General features: G+C 30.7%; 3 protein-coding genes across 3 annotated transcripts; 1 reads left to right on the top strand and 2 right to left on the bottom strand.

Annotated features, from left to right (window-relative positions):
• Positions 1-2522: 2522 nt before the first annotated feature.
• Positions 2523-3262, bottom strand: Bin1 (histone deacetylase complex subunit SAP18). Its single transcript, XM_068777855.1, has 2 exons — positions 3026-3262; positions 2523-2954 (listed from the first exon to the last, which is right to left on the bottom strand). Exons 1-2 carry the CDS (start codon positions 3086-3088, stop codon positions 2550-2552), a joined length of 468 nt encoding a protein of 155 aa, XP_068633956.1. The 5' UTR covers positions 3089-3262; the 3' UTR covers positions 2523-2549.
• Positions 3263-3748: 486 nt separating this feature from the next.
• sra (RRM_RCAN_like domain containing protein Sra) lies at positions 3749-5020 on the top strand. Its single transcript, XM_068761131.1, has one exon. The coding sequence runs from the start codon at positions 3847-3849 to the stop codon at positions 4522-4524; it is 678 nt and encodes a 225-aa protein (XP_068617232.1). The 5' UTR covers positions 3749-3846; the 3' UTR covers positions 4525-5020.
• A 1219-nt stretch (positions 5021-6239) lies between these two features.
• Positions 6240-11997, bottom strand: LOC137933816 (uncharacterized). The gene is made up of 2 exons (XM_068777876.1): positions 11938-11997; positions 6240-7543 (listed from the first exon to the last, which is right to left on the bottom strand). The coding sequence occupies exons 1-2, from the start codon at positions 11950-11952 to the stop codon at positions 6485-6487; spliced, it is 1074 nt and encodes a 357-aa protein (XP_068633977.1). The 5' UTR covers positions 11953-11997; the 3' UTR covers positions 6240-6484.
• Positions 11998-14220: the final 2223 nt, after the last annotated feature.

The following is a 14220-nucleotide window of genomic DNA, read 5'->3' as shown; positions in this document are numbered from 1 at the left end:
GTCTTAATAAGGTACTTTATTTTTCCTATAAAATAAATTAGCACATAAAAATAGCTAATATTATTCATCAAATTAACAGTATAATAATAAAATAAAACTTTATTGCTCAAGAGTTTGCATTATTCCTGCATTAGATTTGGTTTTTATTATTAGGATATAATTACTATTGTTATGAATTGGTAAAGCTAAATAATATTTGAATGATGGTTAACATAAAATGTACATTACGAATAGTAATTGTCATATACATTATAAAACGACATGTGTGCTCATCTTTGAAGTTGACCAATTTTAATTATTATAATAAGTAATACATATACCTGTTAGAAAAATTTATTGTATGATACATAGAAAGTATTATTATTTTAGTCAATTGACTAGATAATGTTTTGTAACATACTTTTATAAAAATACTATAAAAATATGAATGTTTATTTTTATTTATTCACTTCTTTGCCGGAAAGATTTGAATTTATTTTATAACCCTTGACCCATTATCATACTATGGTACAGTTGCACCAAAATTATTGGAAATTATATTAGATTACGAAATCCTCTTTACGAGTAATTTTTTTTAATAATCATTTAGACACTGTTTAAAACACAGATTTTTTTGTTATGTAAAAACTTACAAAGAATATGGTTTACGTTATATTTTTTGGAGCAAATGTGAAAGGTGATTGTGCATCTTATCCAATCTAACAAAATTAATAATATTAATAAACTTATCATATGCTATCAATAAATTCTTCCCTGCACTTTAGATATACGGTACGTCAGACTATTCGAATATATTTTCGTTCATTAGAACTACAATTATTTTTCATTTTAACAATCATGCGATATTTTTTTCAAATAAAATAAAAAAAAAACGTCAAAGTATATAAATGGTTAAGTCTTACTTATAATATCATAATTATCAAGTAAGTCATCTGTGGGTTTTTCTTGTAATAAATTTACAAATTATTTCACTTTTGTATAAATTCTGGTCAAAATGTATAATGAAGTTTTGATTTGGTATGTCCTCCATGTGCCATAATTTGATATAATTTATACACATATTTTCATTTTTTCTTCACAGTATATGGAATTTTTGTATAAATTAAATACATATGCCAATACATATGGCCTTAAGCTTTTGGATGTCTAAGAGTAAAAATGATGTCAAAGACTAAAATGATGATGATGACTTCCAATCCACACTGCAACAGGACCTACAACTGTCCAGTCCACAAAGACCAGTCACTATTAAAGAACTGAAAAGGACCATTAATGAATTACGAAACAAAAAGGCCCTTGAATTTGATCTTACCACAAAGGAGGATATTATGCAACTACCCCAGAAAGTATTAGTATTATTAATATTTTTAGTTGCCCACTTTAATGGAGTGCTTTGAGTACAATATTTCTCTAGCTTATGGAAAGTATGTACAGTAATAATGATACAGAAGCCAAGAAAGTCCCCAGCTTCTTCTTGTAGATCCATAAGGCTTTTCGTGAGACAATGGAGAGCTATCCAATATTCAAGAAATTATGGTGGATATCCACAGGAGTCGGTTTTTGGCCGTCCTATATTCTATCTACATGGCTGAGGTCCCCGAAACACATTCATTTAACAGCTTCATATGCTGAAGACACTATAATGCTTGCAAGCGATAAAGATATGATCATTGCATCGACACTGTTGTAACAAAGCCTTGATTATGTTAATGAATAGATCCAGAAATGGAGAATCAAATCCTGCATATCTAAATTTATACATATAACGTTTACTTTAAGGAGAGGGAGCTGTGCTCCAGTAAAAATGGGTGATAACATTTTGCCACAGATGGACTCTATTGAATGTCATAGTATGCATTTAGACAGAAAGTTGACCTGAAAAACCATATAAAATCAAAACATAATGAGTTGAGTATGTGATTCTGAAACATTTACTGTTTGAAGGTGTGCAACTCCAAACTGTCAATCAACAATAAACTCCTTATATAAAATACAATCCAGACTGAATAATAATTGGAAAGACTTAGCTACCCATTAGCAACCATCAGCTACTGGGATGGTAGGTACCATGGGACTCTCTTTCTGATACTCTGCACAGCTAAATAAAATGATAATATAAATGTATATGAAGTTTTCTCTGTATAAAGGTTTCTCTAATTATTAACAATGTCCATAGAATTGGTTGCTTTTTCAATTTTAAGGGTGAGATTTACTATTTTTATATTGTTTGTCATTGTAATTGATATAAAATATATTTCTAATAATTTTTCATATTTATAGAGGAAAAAAGCATCATAAAAAGTGAACAGTGTGCAATGCATGTTTAAGTCATAGTTAAAAGTAGTAAGTCATCCATTTTCAAAATTTTGCTGTTGTGCCAGTCGAACAAAAGTATAGAGATTAGATCTTATTATGAGCATTTGAATTGCTTATTCTTGTTCTGAATATGAACTGATGGCCATGACCACCTGGGGAAACATTTTAGTACTGGTAGTAAACATTTCTTTAAAACAAAAACACCATTAAAGTTATAAACAGAGTAAGCTATATTAGTAAGGTCGATTATTAGCATATGGTTGTGGTCGTCTCATAGGTGGAGGCATTCTGTTTGAAGGAGTTATTGAAATATCCAGATAGTTTCCAATTTGAAATTTAACTTGTGCCAAGGTTTTGTTATCATCTCCACCTCTTTGTCCTGAACAAGTCACACCAATTTCTCTCATACGATATGTAGGAGATCTAGCATCAGGGAACACAATAGCAAAATCAAAGTACGTGCCCTTGCGTCTTGTTTCAGGATTTACTTCCTTAACTAAACCAGTGAGTTCTCTTAAAGTTGCGTCCATCCATGTATAAATTTGAAGTTCGTTTTGAGGTACGTTGCCTCTCGCGTAATCACCGGGTGAGTTATGTCTTCCAGTAGAACAAAATACGCGGAGCAGCAGAGGACATGTCTGGAAAAAAGTAAATTTTGCGAAATAAAAATGGTTCGTATAAAAATACTCAAATTTTAAAATTAAAATACCTTTTCTCTGTCGACTGGCTTAACCTCTTCTACCACCATAGATTCTAGTCCCGCCATTTGCATTGTGTTTGTTAGCAATGCAATTATGAGTAAAGTATATCTTTACTTCTTCTCGATATATGGTGTTGAAATTTCGTTTGCTTTTGTTTACATAGAAGTAAGTGTTTAGTTTTAACTATTATACAAGGCAAGCCGATAACTGTCAACAATAATAATAGTTTTTCGTCTCTGGCCTATATGACAGAACAAACTTTTATGCAGCCATGCATTATTTTTTTAACACTATGTATGTTTTATCATCTTATCAATATAGTTTATAAACAAATATATAATTATTGATAATATTTTAGCTATTTTCCTGGTATTATAGAAGTACAGACAGTTTTTCGCAACCCTCTCATGGTTATATAAGAACAATTAAAAAATAACAGTCATATTAGATTGTTAAAAGCTTTTTTTTATTATTTACCTGATAAACTTAACTTAAACAATTGAAATGGCAGATATTTTAATTTTTAAAGTAAATGACATATGCTAACAATATTGAAATATTATTTAATATTAGGCACAAAATTTTACACACAAACGTGCCCTGAAAGTTAAAATTGTAAAAAAAATATTTATATATTTTTGTGGACTGTTTGTTATAATAACTAACCATACTATTTGAAAATGCTTTTACTCTTGACAGGATCAGATTTGACAATAACAATCAATATCAAAAATAATTGTTAATCTGTGAAACGCATTGATCGGCTTTATCATAATATTAATAATAACTGTTGGGAACAACTTGACGAAAGCAGTAATAATTTAATAACATGGCCAATAAAGAAGACGATGACTCATTTCATGAAGACGAAATGTACATAAATCCAGAGGACGGAATGCCGAATGTTCATCCTAACATAGTAAATTTAGAACAAGAAAGTGTTTCTCAAGACGAAACTAATGCATTTGACGACTTGCCGAAATCAGTAATCGTAACAAATATACACACTGATGTATTCTCAGATGATAAGTTAAAGAAGGAATTAGAAGATCTCTTTCGTACTTTTTCAGACAACATTACTTTCCAATGGCTTCGAAGTTTTAAGAGATTACGCGTTAATTACGATAGCCCTCTCCCAGCAGCGAGTGCACGCGTACAACTACATCAATATAAATTTTATAATTCTTATATTAACTGCTATTTCGCTCAACCAGTGACACCTATTTCTTTGAAAAATTTAAGGCCTCCAGCTCCTGTAAAGCAGTTCCTTATTTCACCTCCGTCTAGTCCTCCTGTGGGATGGGAACCCCGAGAGGAAGGTGAGCCAATAGTGAACCCGGACCTTTTGGCGGCCATAGCAAGCCTTGCTCCTGGAGAAAGCCATGAACTTCATGCACCAACGCCTACTCAGCCTGCTATAGTAGTGCACACAGCATTAACTGCTGAACCTAGTTCTCAAAATTGTTTGATTCAACCACTACCACATACTCGCTGTCCTGATTATTGATGTTCTCTATTAATTATTAAGATATTTTCAACAATATTTATAGCATTTGGATTTGTCAGTTATTAGTTTGGTAATTGGAGATAGATCATACTCTTACTGTTAAATTATTGTCAAGCTTAAAATATGTAAGGCAATTTTTTTTATTGTAAACATTGAAAATTGAATTGGTGCTATTTTTTACCATCAAAGTTGTGGATATAACTTCGGTTAAAAGTTAAAAATGTTTTAGATTTTTTCCTTATTAATATTTTGTCTATAAAAATGAAGTAATGTACATTATTTGTATTATTAAAATTTACAATTGTATCTAATTATGAAACATTTTCTAGTTTGGATGTCATTATAACTAAAACTGACATATCAGTAAAATGCAATTGGACTTTGAATTTGTTAATAGTTGTAACAATATTTATACTAGGTATGAACTTTTTTTTGTTTATTTAGTTCCAGTTGTTATTAAATATTAAAAATTATCTCTTGCTAAACATGCATTTGGATAATACATATACAGGTTTACAAGCAAGACAAACCTTTATGTAAAATTTAAAAAATTAATAGATATTACAAAAACCAAAATTTTGCTTTATATGCAAAGAGACATTAATTCAAATATTTTTTAATGTTAATTGGAGTACTTATGTTGTAATAAATTTATTGTTTTTGTAGAATGACATTATCTAAATGTTCATTTTTTAAAGCAAGTAGTTTCTTTAAATTTTTTGGATACATACTAGATGTAATATGATATGTGATATGAGAATAGATATTCATTTCATCAAAATGAATTTGTAAATAGTAAATTATTTTTTGAAATATTAAAAGCGTGAAATTTTTCCAAAGATTTACATTATGCTTCTAGTAGAAAATTAAGCTGTTAATTATCTACCAATTGTAGAAACTTAAATAATAATTAAAAACAGTATGTTCCTTTTGTACAGGTAACAAAAATATTTAAATTGTAATAATACAAATATTATTTGTTAAATATTCTTATCATTCACTATTTATTTATATTGGTATGTTTTCTACTTATATTAATTTATTGCAAGAAGAGTTCTATAAGTTTATTTTCTACTTTTTAGTACTAGTTTATTAAACATAGTTTTAGTTATCTTCTGTCTGTCTGTATAAGAGACATGGAGTGTGCAAAATAGAGAACTATAGTTAGATGTTCTAAAGTTTTTTATGCTTCTATGCTTCCACATAATGATACTCATTGGTCATTTCTGTAACTATCAAATAAATGTGAATGTAAGAATACAGTCTAATAAAAATGTTACATGATGGTGTTTTAATTACATTTTACATTTTGGTTAAACAAAGTTATAAGTAGAGAAGATGATGAAAATAGTTGATTAAATGTTGACTAACAAAAATATTTGTTAAATTCTAAGATTAGGATTAAAAAGTATTTTAAAATAGCAATAATATTGGTCCTGAAGAAAAACAAAAACAATGATTATGTTGCAGGGAAATTATAATTTTTAATGCTGGCCTAACCTTGTAAATCTAGCTGTATTTGATTGAAAGGCGTACAGACTTTCGAGCAAGAAGATCCGGAATCTTTGAGCATGGAACTCTTTGGCAACAAGGTTTTTGAAATGAAGTCAATATGTATGTAATCTGATCCGTCTGATCAGAATTGTATTTTGTTTTCAATATTTTGATTATTTTAAACACATGTTAAGTACTAAGATATTTCGTGACAGTAACTTAGTGTGTTTGTTACTTAACTTTAATTTAAAAAGCTACAAAATAATTTAATAACGTTTTATTTTGCTACTAGATGAAGAATAGAAGGATAAATTGAAAACCGAAAACTTATTTTGAATAATTATATTTTTGTCATATTTGTTGGATTGTAGCCAGATGACAGATCGACCAAAACAATCAATGACAAAACGTGGATGTTTTACTTAATAATAGATTTTTCCTAAAATAAATATTACTTAACAAAAGTCTAATGAATACTTGGTGACCTGAACGGCCTCTTGGATTTCTTGCCCATTGCTGCGAGATCAATCGTGATGCCGTTAGGCAAAACGGCTTTGTTTTCTTGATAATCAATAAAACCTTTCTGTTCCTTCTCTTCATTAGCTTTATCACAAGGGATTCCGGTCTCATAGTTGTATTCACGTTTCAGACCGTCTGGATCGACGTACCCGTATTTTCCCCGAGTAATACAATCGATGCCAATTGTCTCTTCTTTGAAAGAACCGTCATCGTTTTCAAAGCCCCATGTTATACTTCCATCATCGTTTTCGTCTCTGAACTTCCTGATGATTTGAGCCACCGGCTTCTTTTCCCGAGAGTTTGATGAAGTATATCTCTGCTGTGGTACGCTTTTCACAGGAGCACGATTTATCGGTTCCTGAGGGCGAGAGTATTGTCTCTGAGGTTGAATCGGTAATTCTTCTTCATCGACGAAAGGTTTAGGCTCTGGACGGAATGCAGGACGTTGTGGTCGGCTCGACAAAGGCTGCAGGCGCGCCGGTTGTGATCTGGCAGGGGCTTCGTTTCTTTGTGGTACAAAAGACTGAGGCGAAATTAAAGGCCGGTACTGAGTAGGCCTAACAGGTTCTGGCCTGGGTGCTGAAGGAGTAGTTTGTGCGAATGGTGTAGGATTGTAAACGTTCGGAGGTTTAGGTTGTGATGTAGTTGTTATGTCAAAATAATCATTCTGGGGCTCAGCCGTAGAAAAAGCGTTTTGTATAAAAGCTGTAGGTGTGTTAATATCTATTTCATCCTCAGGTTCTTCTGTTACTGGTTTTGCGGTTTCTTCAAGAGACTGTAGACTTGGCCGCGGAGCGGCATCGACAGACTTAAACGATGGTCTGGCTAATCCTGGCCTTCTTATTCTATTCACTACACCAGGAAGTGGTCCAGCAACTTGTAGTCGTCCTTGTCTGAAACCTCCTTGTCTCGGCCCACCAATCGCGACGGCTCCTGGAATTTGGAGCCTCGGAGGAGCAGGCGAATCAAATTGAGCATAAGCTGTAACTGCACACAGCATACATATCTGAAACAGACAAGCGGAATAATCGGTAAATATCCCTTACCTCAAATTTATAAATGATTGTTTTTGATTATGGAAAATAAACTTTGCGGAATGAAGTACATGTTAAACAATTACATATTGGAAAATAGCGTGGTGCTGACCACGTTGAATTTTATTCTACGAGTTATTAATTTATTGTCTTGTTTTCTAAAATATATTTGCAATGCAATTGCGATTGCAATCGTACTGATAAAGATATTTGAATTTTTACATTATTTTGCTCTTAATATAGTGACGAGTAATATGGGTAAATATGGTTTGTGAAATTAAATTATAGGTACGACATCAAGAGATTAACAATGATTATCGCCATCAGTTACTATTAATTAGCAATATAGTTTAAAAAAACTTATACACTACTAAAAAAACAATTAAAGACATGGATAGAACACTTGAGAGATAGAACGAAAAATAGACGAGAATACTCTGGTACCCTCAAAAGAAGCAGGGGTAGACAATAAAGGAGGATGGTATTAGAAAAACAACGAGTCCAACATGGATGCGAATAGCATAAGACATAACTGAACGGCAAGCTTCAGAGGAGGCCATTGCCTGAACATTATCTTATTATTATTAAGATAAATGTTTTAAATAGGCTTTTTACATAAACAAAGAAATAATGACTTAATTTCCTTTATGTTAAGAAGTTTAAAAGGAAAGAAATATTATCTACCCGTATTGTTGTAAATACTTCGATATATGAATACTTCGATCAAATAAACTGATTATTGGATTTATTTTACAAAATATTTGTTCAAATGCATGTAATGTTACTACAACATATATATTTATAGTATACATAGACAATAATTATTAGGTAATCCTTTAACAGCTAGGTCGTCTGTTTAATAATGTATTTAGACACTTTCCAGTGTTAGGGCTTGCCGTATTCGTATTATGCGGGGTATGACATTCGCCTTGAAATACCGGATCTGCGGTCGTGCTAATTGATCAAGGCTTACGTCATTAAATCATGGAAATTACACGGTAATTATATACATTAAAAAGCTGTGAGTTTAAAAATAATTAAATTTAAACGGAACATTTTTTACATTTTATTTATGTGACAGATTCATAATTAAAACCGAAAAATTAAATTATAAGTCATTGCAAAACTAGTTCAGTAAACTATGGTTGTAAAAATTTATTAGCATGAACATTGCCTAATCACCGATATGGTAGAAATGTACAAAGGTGTATAAATTCTTCACATAAACAATTAAAACGTAAAAGATTATATTATATACTTATAGTAAAATTTAAAATTCGCATACTAAAGAAAATTAAAACTACGATTTAGTCACACACGAATGTTTGCGCAATGAATCTGGTATTTAAATAATTGAGGTAGAAGTCAATTGCAATGTGCATGATTAGAGGCAATATTATAAAAAAAAAAGAAAATGTAATATGGAATGAATAGCATGTGGGAGGAAGAAACTTGACATTATAATTATTACGACTATTTATGCGATTTCATTTTATAAAACATTGACTGTAATCCACCCTCATATTAAATCTTGACACAGTTTATAATGGACACTCGCATTGAGTCTGTTATATAAATTGATTTTCTTTTACATCAATGTTTATGTAACACTTGATAACTTTTAAACTATATACAATAGTTAAAACATTAAGAATAGATAATTACTACCAGAAATTCAAATTTAAACTGTACTCGGACACGATTTTGTTTATTTTGTATTCGTCGCGCATATAACAGTATATTAAAATTGTTATTATACTGATATGCAACGAATCATATATAAAAAGTCGTGTAATTATTATTTACCTTGATAACATTTTAAATTTACTATCCACAATTTAAAGTCAAGTTCTCTACATTGCTATTTATAGTTATTAGTATATGTTGCATCTCTGGTATTGTTTTACTGCGCTACTTACTTATTATCTAGATATGTTTCTAGATAAACGAATGAGCTCAGTTGAGACTTGAAACGCGGAAAAGAAACGCATGTTTAAATCATGTTGGTTTATTTATCGTAATTGTGCACGCACACATCAGTTTAATGTTTTTACAGAGAAGGCAATAAACATGACCTTTATTTATCTATGTGAATGTAAAGCAACTAGACTATTTATATGTAGGTAGTTTTGTATCTAGGTCAAGATACAAACTACATTTCTAAGTATCAAATTCGTATTCAAAGTTTGTACGGTTCAATTGACAAAATATTATTTATATTAATTTATTTAATAACCTTTATTCCGCGTATGTAAATGTCACTTGCCGTGAATGTTATTATATTTGGATAGTTAAAAAGTAGTTTCTCTTGTACACATAATAAATTGTTATTTATTTTAATAATGTAGCGTCATAAGTTGTCGTAAGAATTTTTATACCGATCGGTTCAACCTCTCTCTGAAAGTGGTAAGGACGGCTTGATCGATCAGACTTCCGCCACTCAAGGTGACAAATCTTTCCGTGAAATTTTTTAAAATGTTTTTAATTATTGCTGCGTGTAGATTTGTTCTAATTTTAGTACTTAGTTTATTGTTTATGGCCCTCCCTATAAAGGGTGATGTGTCTTAAAATTATGTTCTTATATTAAAATAAGTGATAATCTAGTATTACTATCAAGATTCAAATTTGTATAGAAAAGTTTCATATTTTAAATGCATTGATTTAAAATTATTGACTATACGTGGAAAACATCGGGCACAGAGAAATGAACAAAGGTCTTTTTTAAAAAAGAATCTTATGTGAAATATTCGCATTAATCTAAGAAGTTATAAGTAAGCCAAAAATTTACTATATTTTTTTTAAATATTTTTACAAAAGACAGCATAAATAATGCTATAATAATATTTATTAATTTGTTGGATAAATCAAGCTATTTTAATTTGCCCATAGTAGAAAAGGTTAACCAAACTAACAAAGTTTGTATAGCTTTAAAATATAAAGGCATTGTTATAAAAGCATCTTATTGTTTCACAACGGCGTAGAAATGAATCGACTTGTAAACAAGCATAAGCATTTGAAATGATGTTAACGTGTACTCAAATACCTTTTCCAATGCATATTTGTGCATATTTTATCTAGGTTGAAATATTGCAGCCAATAAGTTAGATGTTACTTAGAAATATTTTATCACTCTTGCATTGTTGAAGGCAAGTACGTTAGTTTTGGTTAAATAATTGTTCAGTTATTTATTCTTTGTGTACCTGTTATTTAAGTAAACTTTAACATGTGTGTTATATACGCCTATTCAGCATATTCATGGATTTATAGGGTATACTTAGGAAGGTTACAATAAGTAATAGTTTGATCTATATACTTATTATGTACTGAAGGCGGATATAACGCGTTGAAGTCTTTTTTATGACAGTCTAACGTACGCGTGCGGTCTTGAATATTGAGTTTTGTTCGTAGCTAATATTGATAATTTAACCTTAATTTATTGTTATTTTTACTATCAGGTACTTTAATTTATGTTTACAATAATCAGTTTTTATAATGAGCGTTGTTTACATCTAATGGAAATATAATTTCTCCGGCAAGTTTCTATGTTTTAGTTATTGAAAAGTCGTTTACACCTATAGAGTTTTAGTAATGTTTTACGGTTTTTAAACATCAAAGAACTAGTTTGTTATGGCTTGTGGGTGCGGCGCGAATATAATAACAGCTTAGTTTTTGTACCGCCATTGCGTATATTTAATATCGTTGTTGCAAGTTACGCATATCAACGCTACGAATCTACTTCTGGCAGGTTTGTAACACTGGTTAGATGTGGTAACGTGCCAAGTTGAAGAATTTGTCTGCAGGCATTGCGTGCTTGACGTAACTGAATTTTTAATTTAAATTGTCACTTGCTAAATAATGATAGTCATAAATTCGTGACGCTTTGTAAAACAGTAAGGGCAAGATTATTTATGAAAGCCTTGAATTATTTTTATTACCTCTTTTCTATTACCTTTTCTCTGACTTTAACGTTATATATTTCTGTATATAGTTAAAGACTCTAGTTTTGATAAATAGGGGTTTTTTAAGCAGTCGAAAGGTGGAACACAAAGTTGTACTTGCCTTGTCAATAGATTCAAGGTTGTCAAGCAAAATCAGTACCTTCTCTGAATAACTGCATAATATCAAACGCTATTTATAAATTCCAATTAATAGAGCGCTAAGCGCTCTGTTGTAATTATTCGTTGCCAAAAGTAACATTACTTTAAAATATAAACTTATAATTTTAAATTATGTTGTAATGGTAAAATAGTTGTTATTGCAAGCTACAATATTTTTGGGGATTTTTAGTTTTTCGGAACCGAAACTATAACCATTATTATATAGACTATACGTAAAACGAAACTGCATCGGTAACACTAAGACTTACCATTAACGACCGCATGATGTCCTGAAGCACGACACAAACACGCGGCGAACAATCAACAAATAAAGGAATCACGTCCCGCGCGGGCTATATGAGGTCGCCCACTCTCGCCCTGCTCCCGACGCGACCACCATACTTTATTGCAAGGTGACCGACTACGAACGAATACTTCACCTCATACAAAGGTAATGAAATGCAACACTATACAAATTGGTTGTGCTACGCGATGATACCGCTACACGGACCAATTACTTATTCTATTTAAAATTCACCAATGATGCCTCACTTTTTTAATGATAATATTTAACTGTTAATTTTAATTTTTGGGTACATTCAACATTTGATATAATTCTTATGGTCGTCTTTTTTATGAATTTTATTCCTTATTAAAAATTTAATATAATGTAATGTAATTTGCAGAGAAAAATATACTTGTTGTTCAAAATCATGTAAAGTATATATTATTTTTAAAAAAATTAGGTCAATTTTTTCATAAAATGTTGCGTGTTCATATAAGTATTACGTGTACTTATAATCTTAATTCATTCGTTAATGAACTTGTATTAAAATGTCCTTATGTAACAAGGTTTAAAGTTGTTGCTGTACTAGCCTAAAAGTTCGTTCTGAAGTTGTAGTTATGTAGATTGATTTGTCCATATTGATATTTTTCGTCGCTCTGAATATGAGAATATTCTTAATTTAATCTCTTTATAGAAAGGAAAAAAATATTGTAATGATACTGCGAATGTGGCTAACATGTTACACAGTTGTTCTGCACTATTGGAATGTATACCGCATACAAAATGTGTGACATAATATTCATATCATCAATACTCTTTTGTGCATTGTTTCCTTCTACTTGTAATTCACTTGAATTGTTCGCAACCTGAGCTGTTCCAGATAAGGTAAGAAGTTAAATAATTACTTTTATGTCAATGGTTAATCCCTTCTTAATATTCTTTTTTTCTGTGATATTTAACATCTACTTGGCTAAAAAAGTATTTAATCAAGTGATTTTAATAAAATTGCTTTTGCTAAAATTTTTGTGATATCCACAAAGCGAACGATTTCTTCGTGTCATGAGAAATAACTTTAACTATGAGGTTTTTCATACTGTTTGATGTAGATGGTGGGTAATAATCAATCAAATTTTGAAATACAAATTGTACCTATATCAGTAATATGTATGTATAAAATTAACCTTGTATATACAAATTGCTTTATGATAACAATATGTGTTGGTGGGGTATTACATCAGAGAAATTTTAAGCAACTCGAGTGTTGTATTCTGGTCACGCAGGCGCATAGGAAAGTGTATCGACAGCATCACAACACAAACGAGTGAGAGCGCAACCATAATAGTTCATTCCCCGCGTCGGTCTGCGCTTGCGACGCTACATAATTTGTAATTTTTCCTGCAATACAATTACGTGAAAACTCAACTTTCTAGACGTAAAAATAGTTTTAAATGTTTTAAATATCCGCTAACATAGCTTGCCGCGTACTACACTTTCGAAATTCGTTTATTGCAATCCCTGTAATATAAATCATGCGTAGAATTCTGTTGCCTCATTCACCTAGAAGATAACTAAAGCAATGTACTACCTGACCATTAAAACTCAGGCAGGACATTGGGTTAGAAAGAAACATTGACTCCGTTACCTGTCCCGTATCGCCTTTTTAACGAGTCGCTTCTGATTCGTCACATCACATACTCTATTTGCTGTCACAATAGGACATGTTTCGGGGTCATATCCATACAACTTAAATATTACTGTTTAATGTATTTATGTCAGGAGCTCTTCTGAGTTTAACGAACTTTATTTGAAAATTATGAAATAAAACCCCGTTACTTAAAAATCAAACTAATTTGGACTACCTATTGACTTTGTTAATAATTTAAAATAGAAAAATGTTGTGTACATTTTATAAATATGGATAACATTATATAAAGACTTGTTATTGATTTAATTAGTGATCCAAAGACCAATGAAATTCAATCATCAGTTTATAATTAAAAAATAGGCAAGATTTTTAACAAATATTACACCGCATTTGCTGTTACATAAAAGTGAAGTACGACAGTTGCGTGTTAATTAGCGAATAACGTTAATTAGTAAGCCGACTTAATTGTTTGTTAATACCAAGACTAACATTTAATGTCACATTTGAATTTGTTTTATCTATATAATGTTATGCTTTTGTAAACCTTATAGAAAATGTATTAACCCCAGTACTAATAAGCCTTTTTCGTATTTCATGGTTTTAATTGCTACCTAAACTAAT

This window comes from Battus philenor, unplaced genomic scaffold, assembly GCF_028537555.1.
Source record: "Battus philenor isolate CCGP_79_NKW_IND1 unplaced genomic scaffold, ilBatPhil1.0.hap1 SCAF_14, whole genome shotgun sequence".
Classification (NCBI taxonomy): Eukaryota; Metazoa; Arthropoda; class Insecta; order Lepidoptera; family Papilionidae; genus Battus; species Battus philenor.
This window is presented reverse-complemented; position numbering and strand designations above follow the sequence as displayed.